At 37.2% G+C, this 24,010-nt stretch overlaps 1 protein-coding gene across 2 annotated transcripts in view; it reads left to right on the top strand.

Annotated features, from left to right (window-relative positions):
• The window catches only part of CDK13 (cyclin dependent kinase 13), a 122,596-nt gene that overhangs the window by 18,873 nt on the left and 79,713 nt on the right, over positions 1-24,010 (top strand). For both annotated transcript variants that reach the window (XM_065938553.1, XM_065938552.1), the window contains exons 2-4: positions 15,703-16,362; positions 21,688-21,858; positions 23,257-23,396. In XM_065938553.1, the coding sequence (XP_065794625.1) occupies positions 15,703-16,362; positions 21,688-21,858; positions 23,257-23,396 (971 nt within the window). The remainder of the gene's footprint in view (positions 1-15,702; positions 16,363-21,687; positions 21,859-23,256; positions 23,397-24,010) is intronic.

The raw sequence follows: 24,010 nt of genomic DNA, 5'->3' as shown, positions 1-24,010 counted from the left end.
AAGACTTGCTCTTGAGTATTGACTCTACCTTTTTATAGATCCTGGCCTCTAAATTTATTAACCCTCTTCATCTTAGTTCTTCCATCTGCTTTCTCTATGCCTTGGTTGATATAAAGAGCAAGTCAAATGAAAAATGCCTATAAAGGTATTTTGTAAACTAGTTCAGTGTGGTGTGCTTGTTTATTTAATAAAAGGCCACTATCTGTGTGTTTTGCTAAGGGCTCTGGAGCGACACGGAAATAAATTACATTTCGTGTTTGCTCCTTAAAAGAGGATATAGCCTAGTAGTAATATAGTAATATCTGAAATACAATGTTGAGAATGATGGAGATCTTAAGGATGCAGATAAGGTGCTATAGGGACTCAAATAAGGGAGAGCTTTCTTTTTTCTTGGAGTTGGTGGTATGGCTTTATGAAGAACAAAGGACTCTTGAACTAGCCCTTGAAAGATGGGTATGGTTTCAATAGAAGATGGAGGGGAAGAGGATAATCTCAGTAGGTCAACCTGTGGGAGTAAAGGCATGGAGCATTAGGCAAATTCAGAAGGAAAGGTTAGGACCAGACAGATTATGCAACATTTTAATATTAGGTTAAGGAAAGTGAATTCTATTCAATAGGAATACTACCAGCGAATATTTGTTGAGCATCTGCCTTTGTCAGGTCTATGTTGGTTAGCGCTATGAAAATTCAGTGATCTCAGTTTAATTGGAGAATACAGATTAATTATTATAATTTCAATGAAATATGAATAAAGTGTTGCAGGATCATAGTCCAAGGAACATCTCCAGCTGGCTGGCATAATAAGGGAAGGCTTCATAGAGGTAGATATTAGTGCTTGGACATGAAGTATCCCTTTTCATAGCAGATAAAATTGATAAAGAGAGGCATATGAAGAAACATTCTAGACCTGGCACTTTATGTGTTTGGGATGGCTGGATGAGGTTTTGTGTGCACTACAAGGCTGTTAAGAGTTATGTCAGAGAGAAACTGAAAGATTCAGATGGCGGTGTGAACAGTAAATTAGAAAACGTAGAGATTTGAGGTGGGGAATCTGTAAGACTATTATTATGCTGGACCAAGTAAAAGATGATGTAGGACCTCTTCATGTGAAATAGTAGCTAAGGAAATAGAGAACCTGGAAAACTGGAGACCTGCTTAAGATGTAGAATTGGCAGGACTTGAAAATCAGTTGGTTATGGGAGAAGGGAGGAAAGGATCAGGTGGAATATGGAATGACTTCCAGATTTCTGCTACTTCAGTGGATACCACTGCATGAGGATAGAGTATATTTAAGGGGAAAGTGGATGGATTTGGAGAGGTAGGCAAATAGTTTCAGCTGTATTGTGTCAGAGGTGCATATAGGATAATTGGGAGGGGCAAAGGATGACTTGGGCAGTGATCAACGTTTAGATGATGATTTAAGCCTTACATAGTGAATAAGGAAAATCGCTCAGTCTTGTCCGACTCTTTGCAACCCCATGGACTATATATAGTCTCCATGGAATTCTCCAGGCCAGAATAACGGAATGGGTAGCTATTACCTTCTCCCAGGGATCTTCCCAACCCGGGGTTCAAACCCAGGTCTTCCATGTTGCAGGTGGATTCTTTACCAGCTGAGCCACAAGGGAAGCCATATATAAGTATAAATTAAATAATCATGGAAGAATAGGTAAGTGAAGAGGAACCTTAAGGAGCACTGAGAAACAGCCACAGAAGTAAAAAAAAAAATCAGGAAAAAAAAAGTATTAAAAGTGGTTAGAAGTTTTTTTTAAGGGTGTAGTCAGTGTTGTCATCATAGATGTTGATATTTCTCTTTCTTTTTCCCTTTATTTTTCCTCCAGAAGTAGGTCATTGGTCACCTCAGTAGTTTCAATGAGGATATATAAGTCAGATTATAGTGACTTGAGTATATGGGAGCAGATTAGAATTTGACTGTAATTGGAAGGAGAGATAAACAATATCAAGATACTATTGTGTGCTTATTTTTTCTTGTCTGTTTTTAAAGATCAGAGAGTCATGAGTTTTTTATTTCCTGAGAGGAAGTAGTGATTAGACAGCAAAGGGTTGAAGTCTCAAGTAATGGAGTAGCCATTGAGGAGCCTAGCATAGTACATCTCAAACTGTAATGGGAATTCTGTTGAAATGCGGATTCTGAATCGGAAGGTCTGGGTTGGAGTCTGAGATACAGCATTTCTGATTAGCTCCCCGGATCAGGATGCTGCTGCTTTTGTTTATGGGCCATACTCTTTGAAGCAATATTTAGAGAATATGGGATTGGTAGTATTATAGTAAATTAGCCTTAATAGAAAGAGGAACACCTGCTCTGAGATCAGGTGGAATATAAGGTGGATGGGATACAAATTAGGTTTGTAGGTAGGAAGCATGCTCGGTAACCTTAATTTGTTTTTTCTGTGCAATAGAAGGAAAGTGGCTTTAAAAAAAAGACTCTGAGAATGGTGTTGTGAGCTTAAAAAAGGTGTGAAGGTTTGTAATAGTTACTAAAAAGAGAAGGGGAGTGAGTGAGTATGAGACATGTAATAATCACTGAAAAGTGAGAATTACTAATAGTTTGGTTATGGTATTTGTAGAAATAGTTGGGACAAGGAGAGACTAGATTTGAGGAAGTCAGTCCTTTTTAAGATGATAGGGTAATCTAGAGGAGAGGTAATGAGGTCTGAGATAGAACAGTGACCTTGAGGGTAGAAAAGGAAGATGTGAATAATGGCCCCCTCCAAGATGACCTGGTGTCTCAGACGGTAAAGAATCTGCCTGCAGTGCAGGAGACCCAGGTTCCATCCCTGGGTTGGGACGATCCCCTGGAGAAGGGGATGGCAACCCACTCCAGTATTGCCTGGGGAATTCCATGGACAGAGGAGACTGGTGAGCTACAGTCCATGGGGACACAAAGAGTCGGACACGACTGAGCAAGTAACACACACACACACACACACACACACACACAGAGGCACAAAGACGTCCATGTGAATTTGTGGTACATTACTTTATGTGACAAAAGGGATTTTGTAGATGAAAATAGGAATTTTGAGATAGATTATTCTGGTAATAGGTCCTGGGTAAACACAAGGATCTTTGTAAAAGGAAGCAGGAAAGTCAGAGTCAGAAAAGACCATGTGATGATAGAAACAGAGAGAGGAAATGTGATGATGAAAGCAGAGGTCACATGATGTGGGACCATGAGCCAAGGAATGGAGAGCCTTTAGAAGCTGGAAAAGACAAGGAAACATATATTCTGAAGAGACTATAGAAGGAACAAAGCCCCGGTGACATATTGATTTTAGCCCAGTGAGACTTTCTGGACTTCCAGAAACTGTAAGATAAATCATTTGTGTTGTTTAAGCCACTAAATTTGTGGATAAATTTGTAACAGCAGCAATAGGCAACATGCAGGGAATTGTGGATGTGTGGGAATGTTGAGTTAGAATCATAAAATATGGCATGTGAAATGGGCAACAGAAAACTGGGAAGGTTTTTAAGCTGGGTAAATGGGTGGAGGAGTGTGGTGAAATTAAAAATAGAGAATGACAGAGCAGATTTTATAGAAAGGTGTTCATTTTGCATGTAAGTATGGGTTAGATATGGATTAGTTTTGAAACAAGGAGATCAATTTAAGTGGCTGCTATTTTATAGTATTATTTAATGGTACTATAAAGTTAATAGAGCTGTTACAATAAAATGCATGGCAAATTTTATAGGAATATTTAGAGTTTAGAATTTTGACTGAGTGAGCAAAGGGGTGAGTGAGAGAGACTGGTTTTTTAAAAAATAATGCCACATTATGTTTATATAGTGCTTTTCTTCATTTTGGGAAGTGTTTTCCCCCAGGCCCCCGCCCCCTGGTTTATTGAGGTATAATTGACAAATAAACATAAAATTATAATATATTCAGGGTATCAACAGTGATGGTTTTGATCTATGTACACATTGTGAGAGGCTTTCCACAATTGAGTTAACACATTTCATGACTTTGCATATTTGCATTTTTTTTCTTTTTGATTTTTTGTTGTTGTTTAGTCGCTAAGTCATGTCCGACTCTTTGTGATAAGTGATATCATGCAGTTATTTGTGTTTCTCTGGCTTACTTCATGTAGCATAACACCCTCCAGATTCATCAGTGTTGTTACAAATGGCAGAATTTCTGTCTTTTTTTTAAAGGCTACATAATATTAAACACATGCCCCCATTTTCTTTATCTGTTCATCTGTTCATGAACACTTAGGTTGTCTTCATATCTTGGCTACTATGAATAGTACTGCAGTGAACATGGGAGTTTAGGAGTATTTTGTTTTATTGTGCTTTGTAGGCTCTTTTTGTTTTTTGTATACAAGCTGAACTGAAAGTTTGTAGCACCTCTGTATTGAGTAAGTCTATTGGTGCTGTTTTCCCAGCAGCATTCTTTTTTAAAATATTGGTGGATAATTGCTTTGCAATGTTGTGTTGGTGTCTGCGGTATAACAGCATGAATCAGCCATAAGTATACATATGTCTCTTCCCTCTTGAACCTTCCCCTCGGCCCCCATCCTACCCGTCTCGGTCATCACAGAGCACTGGGCTGGGCTCCCTGTGTTACACAGCAGCTTCCCGCTAGCTATCTGTTTTACACTTGGTAGTGTATATATGTCAGTGCCTTAGTGCTTTTCTCTCAGTTCATCTCACCCTCTCCTTCCCCTGCTACGTCTACAAGTCTGTTCTCTATGTCTGTGTCTCTATTTACCCTGCGAATAGGTTCATCAGTACCATTTTTCTAGATTCCATATATATATGTTAATACACAATGTTTGTTTTCTCTTTCTGCCTTAACTTCACTCTGTATAACAGGCTTTAGGTTCATCCACCTCAGTTCAGCTGACTCACAGTTGTTCCTTTTCCTGGCCACTAAATTTGTGGATAAATTTGTTACAGCAGCAATAGGCAACATGCAGGAATTGTGGATGTGTGGGAATGTTGAGTTGTTCCTTTTCCTGGCCCAGTAATACTCCACTGTATTTATGTACCACAGCTTCTTTGTCCATTCATCCGTCAGTGGACATTTAGTGCTTCCGTATCCTGGCTTTTTTAAGTAGTGCTGCAGTAAACATTGGGGGTACATGTGTCCTTTTGAATTGTGGTTTTTTCAGGGTACATGACCAGTAGTGGGATTTCTGGGTCACATAGTAGTTTCATTCTTAGTTTTTTAAGGAATCTACATGCTCTTCTCCATAGTGGCTGTATCATTTTACTTTTCCCAGCAGTGGAGGGGAGTTCCCTTTTCTCCACATCCTCTCCAGCGTATATTGTTTGTAGATTTTTTGATGATGCCCATTCTGACGCATGTGAGGTGACTCCTCATTGTAGTTTTGATTTACATTTCTCTAATAATTAACAATGTTGAGGATTTTTTCATGTGTTTATTGGCCCACCTGTATGTTGTCTTTGGAGAAATGTCTGTTGAGGTCTTCTCTTTTTTTCATTGGGTGTGTTGTTTTTCTGATATTGAGTTGCAAGAGTGAGTGAGTGAGTGAAGTTGCTCAGTTATGTCTGACTCTTTGCAACCCCAGGGACCGTAGCCCACCAGGCTCCTCAGTCCATGGAATTTTCCAGGCAAGGGTACTGGAGTGGGTTGCCATTTCCTTCTCCAGGGGCTCCTGCACTACAGGCAGACGCTTTATCGTCTGAGCCACCAGGGAAGCCAGTCACGTGCATAATTTGGAGATTAATCCTTTGTTAATTGTTTCATTTGAAGTTTTTTTCTCCCATTTTGAGAGTTGTCTTTTCATCTTGCTTATAGTTTCCTTTGCTGTGCAAAAAGCTCTTAAGTTTGCTGGTAAGTCACTTCAGTCGTGTCTGACTCTGTGCAACCCTAGACTGCAGCCCATTAGACTCCTCCGTCGCTGGGATTCTCCAGGCAAGAACACTGGAGTGGGTTGCCATTTCCTTCTCCAGCTCTTAAGTTTATTTAGGCCTTATTTGTTTGTTTTTGCTTCTGTTTCCATTACTATAGAAGGTGGGTCAGAGGATCTTGCTGTGATTTATGTCAGAGTGTTCTGCCTGTGTTTTCCTCTACACATTTTATAGTTTCTGGCCTTACATTTAGGTCTTTAACCCATTGTGTATGGTGTTAGGAAGTGTTCTAATTTCATGTTTTTACATGTAGCTGTCCAGTTTTCCCAGCACCACTTACTGAAGAGCTGTTTTTTCCTCCACTGTATATTCTTGCCTCTTTTGTCAAGGATAAGGTGCCCATAGATGGCGTTGGTTCATCTCTGGGCTTGCTTTCTTGTTATATTGATCTGTATTTCTGTTTTTGTGCCAGTACCATACTGTCTTGATGACTGTAGCTTTGTAGTATAGTGTGAAGTGAGGACGGTTGGTTCTTCCAGCTCTGTTTTTCTTTGTCAAAATTGCTTTGGCTATTCAGGGTCTTTGTGTTTCCATACAGATTATAAAAGTTTTTTGTTCTAGTTCTGTGGAAATGCCATTGGTAATTTTATAGGGATTGTGTTGAATCTGTAGATTGCTTTGGGTAGTATAGTCATTTTCACAATGTTGATTCTTCCAATTCAAGAACATGGTATATCCCTCCATTTGTTTTTGTCATCTTTGATTTCTTTTATCATCAGTGTCTTACAGTTTTTTGCATACAGGTCTTTTGTCTCCTTACATAGGGTTATTCCTAGGTATTTTATCCTTTTTGTTTGCAGTAGTGAATGGGATTGTTTCCTTAATTTCTCTTTTTGCTTTTTTGTTGTTAGCATATAGGAATGCAAGGGGTTTCTGTGTATTAGATTTGTGTCCTGTACCTTTACTAAATTCATTGATTCAGTTCAGTTCAGTCGCTTAGTCGTGTCCGACTTTTTGCGACCCCATGAGTCGCAGCACGCCAGGCCTCCCTGTCCATCACCAACTCCCGGAGTTTACTCAAACTCATGCCCATCGAGTCGGTGAGTCCGTCCAACCATCTCATCCTCTGTCGTCCCCTTCTCCTCCTGCCCCCAATCCCTCCCAGCATCAGGGTCTTTTCCAGTGAGTCAGCTCTTCGCATGAGGTGGCCAAAGTACTGGAGTTTCAGCTTCAGCATCAGTCCTTCCAATGAACACCCAGGACTAATCTCCTTTAGGATGGACTGGTTGGATCTCCTTGCAGTCCAAGGGACTCTCAAGAGTGTTCTCCAACACTACAGTTCAAAAGCCTCAATTTTTCGGCGCTCAGCTTTCTTCCCAGTCCAAGTCTCACATCCATACATGACCACTGGAAAAACCATAGCCTTGAGCTCTTAGTAATTTTCTGGTGGTATCTTTAGGGCTTTCTATGTATAGTATCATGTTATCTGCAGACAGTGAGAGTTTTACTTCTTCTTTTCCAGTCTGGATGCCTTTTATTTCTTTTTCTTCTCTAATTGCTTGGGTAGGACTTCCAAAACTGTTGAATAATGTTGGAGAGAGTGGCCACCCTTGTGTGGTTCCTCATCTAGAGGGAATGCTTTCAGTTTTTCACCATTGAGAAGAATGTTTACTTGGGTTTGTTGTATATGGCCTTCAGTATGTTGAGGTACCAACAAGAGTAATTTTTAAAATTGAGGTATGTATTTCTTTTAGAAATAATGCTATTGCACACTTAATAGACAACAGTATAATGTAATGTAGCTTTTATATGTGCTGGGAAACCAAAGCATTTGTCAAACCAAAGCATTTGACTTTGCTTTATTGTAGATTGACTTTTTGTGGTGCTTTGGGTATATCTGTACAGATACCTCTTTTGATGTAGTGATTTCATTTCCTTTGAATATATACAGAAGTGGATTGCTGGTAGTTGTATTTTTGACTTCTAGATGTGCTTCCATATGATTTCCATGGTGGTTGTATCAGTTTGCATTCCTGCCATCAGTGTACTGAGGTTCCCTTTTCTCCGCATTCTCACCTGCATTCAGTGTTTTTCATCTTTCTGATTATAGACATTCAAGCAGATTTGTATGCCTTCTTACTGTGGTTTTGAATTGTGTTTCCCTGATGATTAGTGATACTCAGCACCTTTTTGGGTACCTGTTAGTCATTTGGATGTGTTGCAAAATCTCTTCAAGTCCTTTGCCCACATTTTTTTAAACAAATGCTTTTTAAAATTAATCATTTGGCTGCGTGGAGGGAGTGGCTTGTGGGATCTTAGTTCCCTGACCAGGGATCAAGTCTGTACTCCCTACTTTGGAAGCATGGAGACTTAAACACTGGACTGCCAGGAGACTTAACCACTGGACTGCCAGGAAGTCCGTTTTGCCCACTTTTTAATTGGATTGATTTTTTTGCTCTCTGAGTTGTATGAGTTCCTTATGTATTTTGTATATAAACCCCTTATCAAGAACATTTTTTCCCATGCTGTATAGGTTAACTTTTTGTTTTGTTGGTGGTTTCCTTTGCTTTGCATAAGTTTTGTTATGCATAACAAAATGTTTGTTATACCTAAGTTGTGCTATGCATAATTTTGATGTAGTCCCACGTGTTTGTTTTTGCTTTTGATAAACCATTGCCAAGACCAATATCAAGCAGTTTACCCCCTGTTTTTTCTTCTAGGAATTTTATGGTTTCAGATCTTATTATCTTCAAGTTTCTATCCATTTTGAGTTGATTTTTGTATGTGGTATAAAATAAAGGTCCAGTTTTATTTTTTTGCATATGGTCATCTAGTTTTCCCACACCATTTATTGAAGAGATCATTCTTTCTTTGTTGTATACTCTTGACTCCTTTGTAGAAAACTAATTTGCCATATATATGCAAAGGCTTATTTTTGGACTCTATTTTGTGCTGTTAGTCTGACTCTGTTTTTATGTCAACACAATTACCAGTACAGTAGTCAATCATGTTGATTACTGTAACTCTGTAATATAGTTTGAAATCAGAAAGTTGATGCCTCCAGCCCTGTTCTTTTTCAGGAATGTTTGTGCTATTCAGGGTCTTTTGTGGTTCCATATTAATTTTAGTATTTTTTTCCCAATTTTTGTGGAAAATGCCATTGGAATTTTAATGAGGATTGCATTGAATTTGTAGACTGCTTTGAGGAGTATGGATGATTTAATAATTCTTCCAGTTCATGAGCACAGCTGTTTACATTTATTTCTTTTTCAATTTCTTTCATCTCCTTGGTTAAATTTATTCCTGATTGATTTATTCTTTTTGGTGCTGTTATAAAAGGGATTGTTTTCTTACTTTGTCTTTCTAATAGTTCTTTGTTAGTGTATAGAAGGAGAAGGCAATGGCAACCCACTCCAGTACTCTTGCCTGGAAAATCCCATGGGTGGAGGAGCCTGGTGGGCTGCAGACCATGGGGTGGCTAGGAGTCGGACACGACTGAGCGACTTTACTTTCACTTTTCACTTTCATGCATTGGAGAAGGAAATGGCAACCCACTCCAGTATTCTTGCCTGGAGAATCCCAGGGACGGGGGAGCCTGGTGGGCTGCCGTCTATGGGGTCGCACAGAGTCGGACACGACTGAAGTGACTAGCGGCAGCAGCAGTGTATAGAAGGACAACTGATTTTTTTTAATACTGACTTTGTATCCTGCAACTTTGTTGTTGTTCAGTCACTAAGTTGTGTCCAACTCTTTGCAACCCCATGGACTGCACTGGGGCTCCATTAGGGCTCCTGTCCCTCACTATTTCCTGGAGCTGGCCCAAGTTCATCTCCATTGAATTGGTGATGGTATGTCGATGTTTATTCTTATCATTTCCTGCTTGACCACGTCCAATTTATCTTGATTCATGGACCTAACCTTCAAGGTTCCTATGCAGTATTGTTCTTTAAAGCATCAGATTTTACTTTCACCACCAGACACATTCACAGCTGAGGATCATTTCTACTTTCGTCCAACCACTTCATTCTTTCTGGAGCAATTAGTAATTGTCCTCCACTCTTCCCCAGTAGCATATTGGACACCTTCCAACATGGGGGGAGGGCATGGTTCATCTTTTGGTGTCATATCTTTTTGCCTTTTTGTACTGTTCATGGAGTTCTCACGGCAAGAATACTGAAGTGGTTTGCCATTCCCTTGTACAGTGGATCATGTTTTGTCAGATTTCTCACTGTGACCCATCTACCCTGCATTGCATGGCTCATAGCTTCATTGAGTTATGCAAGCCCCTTCGCCACAACAAGGCAGTGATCCATGATGGGATCCTGCAACTTTCCTGAACTTAATATTCTGACAGGTTTTTGGTGGGGTCTTTAAAGATTTTTCTGTCTATAAGATCACGTCATCTGCAAACATGGCAGTTTTACTTTTTCCTTTCTTATTTTGATGCCTTTTATTTCTTTTTCTTGCCCAATTGCTCAGACTAGGACTTCCAATTACTATGTTGGTTGAAAGTGGTAAGGATGGGTATCTTTATTTTGTTCCTAATCTTAGAGGAAAAGTTTTCCAGCTTTTCACTGTTGAGTAATAATGTAATCTGTGGGTTTGTCATATATGGCCTATATTGTGTTGAGGTACGTCCCTCTGTGTCCAGTCTCTTTAGTTTCTATTTTATTTTTAAAAGTTTTTATTGGAGTATAGTTGATTTACACTGCTGTTACTCTCTGCTGTACAACAAAATCAGTTAGTTATACATATATGTATATCTACTCTTTTTAGATTCTTTCCCCATATAGGTCATTGTAGAATATTAAGTTTTCTGTGCTATATAGTCCTCATTTGTTATATATTTTATATGTAGTAGCATGTATGTGTGAATCCCAGGCTCCCAACTTAATCTGTCCCTCCTCCCTTTCACCCAGCAATCATAATGTTTAATTTTTATAATAAAGGGATGTTGAATTTTATCAGACACATGACTTTTATCCTTTATTTTATTAATGTGATGTATCACATTTATTAATTCACGTATATGTTGAACCATTCTTGCATGGGAAGCATTTCAGAAATACATTTTTAGGGGCTTAGCAACAAGTTTTCGAATGGACATAGCTACTAGCATGTAAAATAAGCTACTGGCATGTAAAATCAGGCCAAAATAATATTGTGAATGGGTTCTTCCCTGGTAGCTCAGCTGGTAAAGAATCTGCCTGCAATTCAGGAGATGCCGGTTCAATTCCTGGGTCAGGAAGATCCGCTGGAGAAGGTGTGGGCTACCCACTCCAGTATTCTTCGACTTCCCTAGTGGCTTAGCCAGCTGGTAAAAGAATCCCCCTGCAATGCGGGAGACCTGGGTTCGATCCCTGGGTTGGGAAGATCCCCTGGAGAAGGGAACAGCTACCCACTCCAGTATTTGGACTTGGAGAATTCCGTGAACTATTCCATGGGGTTGCAAAGAATTGGACATGACTGAATGGCTTTCACTTTCAATATTGTGAATAGTTAACTACTCTAATAGACATCAAATGTATAGACCATTTCCACCATCCCAGAAAGTTCTTTTGGATACTGCTGTTTTGTATTATTTTATGTAATGAGAGATTGAATATCATTACAGTACAAGTTTTAAGAATCACTCTTTGCCTATTACATACAATTTCAGAAGGCCTAGAGTCTTGGAAAGATTGGGTGAACAGTGAAGTGAACAACACACCATGCTCTTTAAGAAACACTAATCTAATTAACAGTGAGCACTAACCAGTGTTTTTTTTTTTTAATCCTAGTTCTGCTTTGTGTTGTGTGAATTTGGGAAACCTAAAGAGATTCTGTAAGCTCTTACAAAACATTAAAAGCAAACAAGAAACCGCTAATGTGTGTTCACTGTAAATTTTACAGTGCAAAAAATTAGAAAAACCATTTTTTAAAAAGAAAAATCGTATTTGTAAAACATGGACTTGCTATCATCTATTTAAGTTCTTTTTGTAACATGATATAATTCATTATATCGTCTTACTTCCCTAATTTGATCCACTTTATATTGAGCCACTTCTCTGTTAGCCTCATAACTTTGTTTGACTGAAGTATTAGATCATCAGTAAAAAAAAAAAAAGACCTAAACTTGAATTTTGTGTTTTTATTTAATTTTAGATTCCCCAAATGTGTTTGTTATAAACAGTAAGGATTTCCCTTGGTGGTTCAAGAATAAAGAATCTGCCTGCAGTGCAGGAGACGCAGGTTCCATCCCTGGGTTGGGAAAATCCCCTGGAGGAGGGCATGGCAACCCACTCCAGTATTCTTGTCTGGAGAATGGCATGGACAGAGGTGCCCGGTGGGCTACAGTCCATGGGATCGCAAAAGGTCAGACACAACCGAAGAGACTTAACATGCATGCACATAAACAGTAAATACATAATTGAAATTTATCACCAAATATGAAACATCTTAGAGGTTACAAGTTTACTAGGATAGAAAATTTGAAAAGTTAAGAAAACTTTGAAGCGAAATAGAATTGGATAAGAAGAGAGAGTGTGTCTAGAATAATTTCATTTGGTACAGGGATCAAATACCAAAAAAAGTCTTTTCTGAAATATGATTTTTATAAATCAAACAGTTTTTTGTCTTTCTGATAATTTCATTATACAGATTCTTGGCAGAAGAGAATAATCAATACGCTAGAGGAGTTACTTGTGTTGGGATTTTATCTTTATTTTCTTAAGTAAAGTTTACTGATTATAAATTTCTTACATATAATTTCTATCTGTATGGAACTGACAACAAGTATAGGAGAGTTAATTTAGGAAAAGTTTTGTGCTGTTACCTCTGATGAGATGACAGTTTCTTTGCTGTCGCCTGCTGTGTGCCTTTCTTCTGCTGCTTAGAATCTGATCGGGGCATAGAAACACGGCATAGCAGACTGACTTTGAGGTCCAAGATTCTGAAGGCAGAGGAGATTAAAAGTGTGACTGCATGTTTCCTAATATGACGCTTTTGACTCCTATATTAAAGTTATCCGAGATAGTTTATAACCAGCTTATTACTTTATATTTAACCAAACATTTCCCTCATTTCCATAAATAGTTATAAACTCATTGATGATTTTAATGATTGATGTATATGAGTATTTAACCATAACCAAGTGTTATAAAGTGTTTTCTAAACCAATATCGCCTTTTACCTGAAATAATGTTACATAAATACTTTATAAATAGAGTTTGCAACACTCGCTCAGCACTGAACAGTAATTGGCCCTCTGTACAAATGGAAATGTTTCTGAAAGAATGAGGGAGAGGTTGAATTTGTATTTGAGTTTATCCTAAATCTAACCATTATTTGTCTTCATACTAGAATTGTAAAATGTATTGCATAATATATATTATATATTATGTAATACATGAATGCCAGATATAAACAAAAATATCCAGTTCTTCCTTTTCTCTTCCCATTTTGATTATAGGTTCTTAGGAGTTTCTTTGCTTTATTTACCGAATCCCAATATTTTGATTTCAGTAAGAACTGTCTCCATCAGTTCAGTTCAGTTGCTCAGTCATGTCTGACTCTTTGCGACTACATGAACAGCAGCACGCCAGGCCTCCCTGTCCATCACCAACTCCTGGAGTTCACCCAAATCCATGTCCATTGAGTCGGTGATGCCGTCCAACCATCTCATCCTCTGGCATCCCCTTCTCCTCCTGCCCTCAATCTTTCCCAGCATCAGGGTCTTTTCAGATGAGTCAGTTCTTCACATCAGGAGGCCAAAGTATTGGAGTTTCAGCTTCAGCATCAGTCCTTCTAATGAATATTCAGGACTGATTTTCTTTAGGATGGACTGGTTGGATCTCCTTGCAGTCCAAGGGACTCCTAAGAGTCTTCTCCAACACCACAGTTCAAAGCATCAATTTATCTGCACTCATCTTTCTTTTAGTCCACCTCTCACATCCATACATGACCACTGGAAAAGCGATAGCCTTGACTAGACAGATCTTTGCTGACAAAGTAATGTCTCTGCTTTTTAATATGCTGTCTAGATTGGCCATAACTGTCCTTCCAAGGAGTAAGCGTCTTTTAATCTCATGGCTGCAGTCACCATCTGCAGTGATTTTGGAGCCCCCAAAAATAAAGTCAGCCACTGTTTCTACTGTTCCCTATCTAGTTGCCATGAAGTGATGGGACCAGATGCCATGATCTTAGTTTTCTGAATGTTGAGCTTTAATAGTAGTGTGTTAATGTGTTGAATGTGACTTTACCTACTTCAAAATCAAAAGATCTGGTTTTAAGACCTGGCATGCAGTTAGGTTCTAGAAGATGACAGAATCCAATTCAGATGATTCAGGAGGAGTTACAGGGATAGGGATGGAGTAAGAAAACTGACAAAGGATGTGTTTTCACTGGTTACAGAGGGAAGTTTGAAAGGACAAGGAAAGCGTAGTGTCATTAGAGCCTAGTGAGAGCTGTGGAGAAGTGGGTACCTGACGGGAGCCATGGGTGATAAAGGGACACACCGTCTGTCACAAAATATGACCAGGACGAAGGAGGGAATTGGAAGGAAATAGTCCAGCTTTTCTCTGTCAGGGATGGACAGGACTGGAACCGAGGAGATGCTGTTCAGGTCTGCTTCCTTTTGGGCGCAGAGTAGGGCAGAAGAATATTGGAGGGATGGGGTAATGGCAGTAAGGTAATGACCAGGACACCTACTAATAAGAGTGGGACTGACTTAAGGTAATATTTTAGATTCAATTTCTTATCTCTAAACTGCAGATACTTTACTGGGGTTATTGTGGTCATTAAGTGAGCCATATCAAAGTACTCCAACAGTGCCTTGGTCGTGCATTTTTTAGAAGTTTTGATAAGGTGTGGATTTAAAAAGCTCAGCTTTATTTCTCTTGGTGCTGTGCTGCATTTGTTTCATAAGAATTTTGATTGCCACCATACTTTTGAATGTATGTTAGTATATATGTTTCTCAGTGATTTTGGGGGCTTCCCTGTTAGCTCAGTTGTAAAGAATCCACCTGCAATGCAGGAGACCCCTGGTTCTATTCCTGGGTTGGGAAGATCTGCTGGAGAAGGGATAGGCTACCCACTCCAGTATTCTTGGGCTTCCCTGTGGTTCAGTTGGTAAAGAATCTGCCTGCAATGTGGAAGACCTGAGTTTGATCCCTGGGTTGGGAAGAACCCCTGGAGAAGGGAAAGGCTACCTACTCCAGTAATCTGGCTTGGAGAATTCCATGGACTGTATAGTCCATGGTATAGCAAAGAGGTTGGACACGACTGAGCGACTTTCTCTTTATTTCAGTGATTTTTGAGAAGTGAACAGTCATTGTTCAGTAGTTCCCATAATTTAGACTTTTTAAATTTACTGCCAAATGAGAGGTTTCACTCTTTTCATTCTTGGTGTAGACAGAGCACTGCTTGCTTCTGAACTTATGGATGAAGTGCTTTTAAGATGCAGAAATTATCTCCCTGGTAAAAGATTGGTCAGACTTCACTCTCCCACGTCTAACCATTGATGTATCCTTAGTGACTTCTTCTATTTTCTTGAGACAGCAGTGATTTTATTTTCATATTTTTTTCCTCCTAATTCTTACTGTATTTCTTTTCACAGAGATGTGCTTTCATCTAGCTTTACCTTTGAGCGTTCGTAGGCCAGACCAGAATCAAGCATTCACTCTGTTTTCAGGAAATGTATAGCTACTAGATGATATTTTACTTAAAAGCACTTTTTGTTTTTTTAAAAATTCTCTCACAAAAACTATATTGTGATTTTGAAATTAAATACTTTCTATTTAATTTACAGGCTCAAGTTAGCAGTTTTGTACATTGCAAATTGAGCTTTTCTGAATTACTGACTAAATCTTAATTATTTTCCACCAGACGGTCTGCCAAATCACGAAGCAGAAGCCCATATTCATCTAGGCATTCAAGATCTCGTAGCAGGCATAGATTGTCTAGATCCAGAAGTCGTCATTCTAGCATTTCTCCTAGCACACTAACTCTGAAGAGTAGCCTGGCAGCTGAATTGAACAAGAATAAAAAGGCACGAGCTGCAGAGGCAGCACGAGCTGCAGAGGCAGCTAAGGCCGCAGAAGCAGCTAAGGCTGCTGAGGCCGCTGCCAAAGCTGCCAAAGCTACCAACCCTGCTACACCTACCAAGGGGAACACGGAAACTGGTGCCGGTGCATCACAAACCAACCATGTGAAGGATGCGAAGAAACTGAAAATTGAGCATGCACCTTCTCCCTCAAGCGGTGGGACTTTAAAAAATGACAAGGCAAAAACAAAGCCACCTCTTCAGGTAGCAAAAGTGGATAATAATTTGATTGTAGATAAAGCCACCAAGAAAGCAGTTGTAGTTGGAAAGGAGAGTAAATCTGCTGCTACAAAGGAGGAACCAGTATCTCTTAAAGAGAAAACGAAACCACTTACACCAAGCATAGGAGCCAAGGAGAAGGAGCAACATGTGGCTTTAGTGACCTCTACCTTACCACCTTTACCTTTGCCTCCCATGCTGCCTGAAGATAAAGATGCCGATAGGTAAGTGCAAAAAATTTTGTTGTGACTTGTTAAAGAAAAGGAAATCTCAGTTTGAAATGAGAGATTATTTGACCCCCTCCCCCAAAAAACTTTATGAAAGACTGTTTAGTAAGTGAATTAATTTTTTTTATGGTATACAACTTAAAATGAAGCACACTGCTTGTAGGATGAAAAAATTATAGCTTATGCTAAGAATTCCAGGTAAAAATTGCCATTGTCATGGGATATAATGTATGTTTCAGTTTGAGTTTGGAATTTAGAAATATCAGTATTTTCTTTGGCTGAGTATTCTTTGATGTTATCAGAGACAGGACATTTTATAATAGAATCTGTCCTGGGTGATAATATCATATTATCTTGCTTTTTTCTAAGTGTTTTCACTGACCTTATAAATTTATCACTTTAGGTCTCTTTATGAATACATCATGTTTTAGTTTTTTATTGACTTAATTTTTTGCAACTAGAGATTAATTACATGTTACAGAAATTTCATAATGTGTTAGTGCTTTCCTTTATTTATAAATTTCTGCTGTTGGGGTTATAGCTAGTACTTTATTTTGAAACATTTTAAAGAGGATGAAGGTAAGAATGACTAAGTATAAACGCAGTTCTAAGAATGTTTCTCAAATTGTTCTTGGATGGAAACTTTATGCTGTGTGTGATTTGCCTATTGACTTGACCTTTTTCATTTTTATTTTTCTGAAGAAATTATAACTTCCTCTCCTCTTTTTGTTAAAAAAACAACTATATGGGCAATTTTTCTAGCTGGCATCTTTAGGGAATTTGAAAACAAGTTGATAAAAATGCCATGTGGCCAGGTCTTCCAAGCCCTCACTTTGGCTAGCTTTATGAAAATTTTGTAATTTAAACAAAAATAAATTATAATTTCATGCCCTCTGAAGCATCTTTTCTCTTTTCAGTACAATCAGAAATGTTGCTGAAGGGACCCCATCCAATTTAATCAGGTGTTATCTAGTTATACTATTCTAATTGTGATTGATATTTGCAGGTTTGACTGTTTTTGTTAGGAACACTGAAGGGACATAACAGTAAAACATAAAAACATTTATAGTTTTGATGAGTCCTGGAATAGGTTGTTCAGCACAAAGAAGCATGAGTGCAGAACTGAGTCACTTTATCAGTAAGAGAATAAGCCTGTTACCTCTTCCTGAGAATCTAGTGATTCTGGACCAGTGAGACTAGTTATTCTCTACTTTACCCTTCATATGTGCTGTAGGGGTAAATTTTACTGGTAAGACTTCAGGATATGTGCCCAGATGGTGACTGCTTATTAAGAAGGGTATTCTTTGTGCACCTGTTTTTAATAAGATGGTGGCAGATCCCATACTTGGTCATTGAAATTTTTTTTGATTCACCTTCTTTGCTGTTGTCTTTTTTTATTGTGTCTCTGCTCGTTTTTGCTGTGAATGTTTTTGTATGTTTCAGGGGTATAGAAATTTTTTAAGACTATTGAGTACTACTGTTGACATACATGGCTAAAGATTGATTTAACACTAGTTAGCAGCCACTCTTCTTTTTGATGTTCCCAATTTGATTGTCTGAAATTTGGCCAGTGGGGGCTCCTTTAAGCCAACTCCTTTGTCCGTTTGATATGACGACCCCTTTTATTTTGGAGTGCATTCTTGCTTCCCATCCAAACAGTCTTTTAGACTCACTTTGAATTTTGCTTCTCTCCCAGCCCTGGAATCTGTTTCTCTCTGAAAATCATAAGATAGACTGTTAGCTATACTTCTGTATCTAATCATCTTTTTAAAAATTTGAGGATCATACCATTTATACTATTCTTCCTCTCTTCTTTTAAAATTTAATGTATTGGAGATCTTTCCATGTTGGTAGAGATAGATTCAGTATTCCTACACATGGAAGTGGATGCATCACTATCTTATTAATTTTTCTGCTGTTGATTAATGGATATTTAGATTTATAATTGTTTGCTGTTAAATGCTTCTTATACATTAATATTTTATGTACATGTGGAACAATTTATGTTGGATAGTTATGTGGTCAAACATCCACATTTAAAAATTTGATAGAAACTGCCAAATTGTGTCTTAATAGGATTGTGTGTCAATTTATGTATCCAAATTTATAAAATTGCTTCAGTGTCACTAAATATTGCTAATTTTGAAATATTGAAAATCTTTAAAATATGTGATTAATTTTGTATTTTTCTGATTATTGAGATATAGCATCTTTCTGAACATTTGTTGGCTATTTATTTTTTCCAGTGAATTGCTTGTTCAGGTCTTCTGCTGACTTTTCCTTAAGATTATTAGTATTTTTTTAATTGATTTATAGGTACCCCTTATGTTAGAATCTTCATCTGTGCCTGTCAGAGTGTGTTGCTTGTCTTTGAGACTTAACTTGTTTTGGCTGTGTGAATGTTTTCCATTTTGAATGTATTTGGATCTGTCATTTTTCCATTAAAACTTATAGGTTTAAAAAGTTTTTAAAGGTTGATTCACATCTCACAGAAATTTGTTTTTGTTTATTATATGTAGAAGAAAGACATGATCTGATTATCCACTGTCGTCCACCACCTTGTGGACTAATAGATCAGTTGCTGCTACCATCATCTATTGAATACTCTCTCTCACTGACTTCTGGTGGCATATATAAAAATTAGATGCAGGCAGGTAATGTAAAAGTGAAGGGATGGAGTAATAAATAACTGCTTAGTGAACAACCCAGCCCTTCAGCCTCAACTTCAGTGCTGCTGTGAATGAATTTGGGCCCAGTGTTGGCATTTTTTCCTTTATTATTAGATAAATTTTAAATCATTTGGTTTCTCTTGCTTGATTTTTTGTTTGGGACTTGATTAAATGCAGTGATAAATTTGGAGACTGACAGCTGTACAAAATTAGAACTTCCCATATGAAAACATCGTTTTCTTTCTTTCATTCCTGTCTTGTTTCATGTTTATCAATCATGTTCATGTTTTAAGTTTCTTCTCTTGATCTTATGCATTTCTTGTTAAGGCATTTTATTGTTTTTTGTTAGTGTAGTATATGGAAACAAAAAATCATTAGATATCCTATTTGGTTATTGCAAGTATTCAGTGTGAATATATTTTAAATTATATAGTGTTATTCTTGTGAAGTAATATTTCATTTCTCAAGTCTCGGAGCCTTGCTGAATTTAATAGTTCATATAATGATGTATTTGAATATAGGCAGTCTTTTACATGCTAAATTGTAAGTAAAATAAGACTTCTACTCCCCCCCATGTTGAATTGTTTTTGTACAAGCAAAGTGTTGACTAAAATCTAATTACGAATTAGAGACTACAGTTCTCTAAATAAATTATTTTAAATAAATTTATTTTCAGACAGTTCAGGTGGTACCTTTTCTAGAAAAAAGCTTTTGCTGTCTTTCAGTCTTGAGTTGGCTACCCTTTAGTACCATATTACTCTGGAAATGAATGTGTTTAGTACTGTATCCTGCTGCTTACTGATGTCTTTCAAAGGACTGAAAGTTTCTTTCTGAGAAGAACTGAATCTTAATGTTTTTGTGTATTTTTTCTGTTCTTAAACTATAGTGTTTTATGTAGCATCTACCACATGGACATGGACAGTGAATATTTGTTAAATGGTGGGACATTAAAATTGAAAAGTAGGTTGCACGACACCATTACTATAGAAATAAAACTGCAATCCAATTTCCTTTTGAGCTTGTTTTCCCTATTAGAGGTTATCTTCTAGTAAGTAACCTGGGGTTGTGAAGAAAAGTCATAATTTTATTGATAGTTTTTATCAGATGGTATTAAAAGATCCATATATTTATTGTATAATAATATTAATGTTCAGTGTAAGTAGAAGTGAAAATTAAGTGAAATGACTTACATTGTTAATGTCAGTAGTAATTTCTGACCACAGCAGTGTAGTTTCACTAAATTTTTTAAATTCTGGGACTTATAACTGTTAGGAAGGTATATGAAGTAAGGCTTCTCTACTGGCTCAGTGGTAAAGAATCCACCTGCCAGTGCAGGAGACAGGGTTCAATCACCGACAGGGAAAAGCCCGCATGCTCCAGAGCAGCCAAGCCTGTGTAGCCAGCACGATGGAGCCTGTGCTCCAGAGCCTGGGAGCTGCAGCTGCTGAGCCGAGCACCTTAGAGTCTGTGCTCTGCACTAAGAGAAGCCACTGCAGTGAGAAGCCTGTGGACCACCACAGCAGAGTGGCCCCCACCTGCCGCAAGTAGAGAAAACCACATGGAGCAGCAAAGACCCAGCACAACCAAAAATAAGTAAATAAAATTATATATAAAAAAGGAAAGGATGTGAAGTCCACATTTTATTATCGTTTTAAGATTCTCTTTCAACATGTTATATTTGTAATGTCTGCAAGTTTTAAAATAATTACCAGGTTAAGATATACTTAAAAAAATCAGAGCCCTTAATATATTCATAAAAAGTATAAAACTGAGCTTAATTTTCAACTGTAATTCTGATAAACTAGAGTCTTAAAAAAACTTTAAAAAAAAGAATCATTGTCCAATTCAAGAAAAATTTATTCGGAAAAGGGTTGAATCTAAATCAGTTCTTTGTGTGCGTACTCAGTCCTGTCTGATTCTTTGCCACGCTATGGACTGTAGCCCTCCAGGTTCCTTTGTGTACGGAGTTTTCCAGGTAAGAATACTGGAGTGGGTTGCCATTTATTATTCCAGGGGATCTTCCTGACCCATCGATCAAACCTAGGTCTCTTGCATCTTCAGCATTGGCAGGTGGATTCTTTTCCACTGACAGACCTGGGAAGCCCTAAATTAGTTCCCTGTGGTTATTTAAATAGGCAAGATAAATAATAGCATGTGATTTATTTCTTACAACAAAATAGCTTTTTGTCTCTCTACCAGAATCAAACCAAATGCTTTAAAACTAATGAATTTTCCTGTAAAGCATGATTGCTTTAAGTTTTAATTTGTTGTTTGTAGTAATTCTGTATCATTAAAAAAGAAACATTTTTTAAGAACAGTTTTAGTATTTACAAAAAAATTATAGTGATATTACAGAAGGTTACCATATCCGTTGCACTTGGTTTCATTATTAACGTCTAACAGTATTAGTATGGTACATTTGTTGCAATTAATGAACGTATATTATTCATACACTATTAGTAACAATTCCATATTTCTCTTAGTTTTCCATTGTTTTTTAATCTAATTCTGTATCATTTTTACTCACAAATTTTGTATTTTACAGTTGAATATAGCTGGAAAGTAAACTAGTCTTTTGCCATTGCATATTTCATAAATGTATTTTTATTTCTCAGTGAAATAAACTTTGTGTTTATTCGTAATTCCTTTTTAGCTTGCGAGGAAATATTTCAGTAAAAGCGGTTAAAAAAGAAGTAGAAAAGAAACTGCGATGTCTACTTGCTGATTTACCACTGCCCCCTGAGTTACCGGGAGGAGATGACCTCTCAAAGAGTCCAGAGGAAAAGAAAACAGCAACACAGTTACATAATAAAAGGAGGCCTAAGTATGTGCTTGCTTTCTACCTGCTCTTAAATTGACCAGAGATGATTCTGTATCATCAGAGAAAAAAATCATAAAATACAAAATTAAGATTTTAAAAAAGTGTATTTATCTTTTCAGTTTAAGTATATGAATAAATTTTTTTGGAGCTTTGGAAATTTTTTTCACAAATGCCTGAGTACTTACTCAAAGTGACTAATAAAACCACAATTTTTTTCTCAGTTTGTAATGTATTGATTTCTTGGGATATTATATGTGTTGAAGAAAACTTCTATAATTAACTTTTTAAATGACAGAAATATTGAAATTGGGCACGGTGGAAGTCAGCATTCAGTGAGCCCAGACAGAATTAGAAATGGGCGAGCTGCTATGTTTTCCTTTCCTTTTAGCTCCATTTGCTCCCATAACTAATGCATTCTTCATTTTGCAAGAGGTGGAGTGGAAGAAGGTTTGAAATCTGTATCCTAAATTAGCTTCAAGTAAGTGCCTAGAGATAACTCTTTCCCTTGAAACCTGTTTGTCAGTTAAGAAGAGAATGAGGATTCCTTTTTTTTTTTTTTTTTTTTTAAAAAACTTAACCAAAGAAAAGTGTGAGGAAGCCTTTGAGTTAGATCTGATTTTAGAATTGCTGTTTCAGGTAGTGTCTAGTATAAGAATATGAAGTGATTTTCTAGTGTAGAGTAGAAAGCTAGAAAACTTTTAAAGTAGTCTCTCCTGAGTATTGTAGCTTAATTACTTAAATTCTATTACCTGCCAGAATATTAAAATACTACAGAGTTACATATCTTCTTGACGAGTGTCAAATATTTGTTGTATATATAATGCACACTTTTTAAAAAGTGTGGATTCCTAATGGATGACTATATTAATATTTCTATATTCTCTTGACTGAAAGTCTTTCTGGTGCTTCTGTTTTTAAGATAGTTTTATTGAGCCATAAGTCTAAATTTGTTAATATGCTTTATAGTTAGGTCTTTGGTAATTTTCATATTTTTAAACTTTTGACTTTTGAAAGCACATACGTATAGATTTGTTGTCAGTGAATGAAAAAGAAAACACTATGGTGGCTGGTTAGAGGGCTTTGACTCTTTGGACTGGTGTTGCTTTGGTCCACTCACTGAAAAATTACACTGTATTTCTGAAAGTCCTTCATAATCACTTTACTTCTCTTTCTTATTCTGTTAGTCTACAGAAGGAAAGTCAGTATGCAGAAATAATAACTTTACTTTCATGATAATTTATAGTACCAACTCACAGTGTTACTTGTTTTAGATGATCACAAATATACAAGGGTGAGGGGAAAGAAAAGATTTAAGATTGGGTGGAGGGTGGATGCTGAGTATTAAATGGTCTATTTAGTTTGCTTGATTGTATATAAAAACTTCAGAACTATATTTGATAGAATATGTGGGCCTCGCTATGGTGAAATCAAAGAGAAAGATATTGACTGGGGAAAACGCTGCGTGGATAAATTTGATATCATCGGAATTATTGGAGAAGGTACCTATGGACAAGTTTACAAGGCCAGGGATAAAGACACTGGTAAGAATGCCAAGTATTTTGAATCTTTGGGTCTATGAAATGTATTTAATTCATGTTTCTCTTCTAATGTATAACTGGAGGAAGTTTCCGGAAAAAGTTAAACTTGAATTTATCATGCTCTTGTTTCATCTTGTTTTTGGTTTCATTTTATATATAGATTAACGTTAAGATATGAGTTCAGGTAACAAGGTATATACATATATATGTTAAAAAAATTTTTTTTTTAGTATTTATGTTATGTAATATGGGGGGATTTAGATTTTTTCAGTCAGTAAAATTTTATGTTGTTGGTAATCAGGTGGAAAGTACCTTGACCTTAATTAGTAAATTTTGTTGTTAAGACTTAAGTGACACCTATATTTTGCCGCTCTCCCCCAAGTTTTTTTCTGTAGAAATTATCCTTTATTTGGAGGCCAGATTTAGCAGTGTAGTCTTTCAGATTATAATGAGTCACCTGAGAGAAAGTTTTAAAAAACCTTGGAGTAGAGGAAAAGGTATGTTAGAGGTCATATATTTTACTAATAAATAGTCCTTAGAGCCAGTATTTAATTATTTATAGTTCCTTGTTGATACAAACCAATACATAAAATAGCATAGATGTTTGAGGCCACTTA

The sequence above is a fragment of the Muntiacus reevesi genome, chromosome 6 (genome assembly GCF_963930625.1).
Source record: "Muntiacus reevesi chromosome 6, mMunRee1.1, whole genome shotgun sequence".
NCBI classification, from domain to species: Eukaryota; Metazoa; Chordata; class Mammalia; order Artiodactyla; family Cervidae; genus Muntiacus; species Muntiacus reevesi.
Note: the sequence above shows the minus strand (reverse complement) of the source record. Positions and strands in the feature narration are given on the sequence as shown.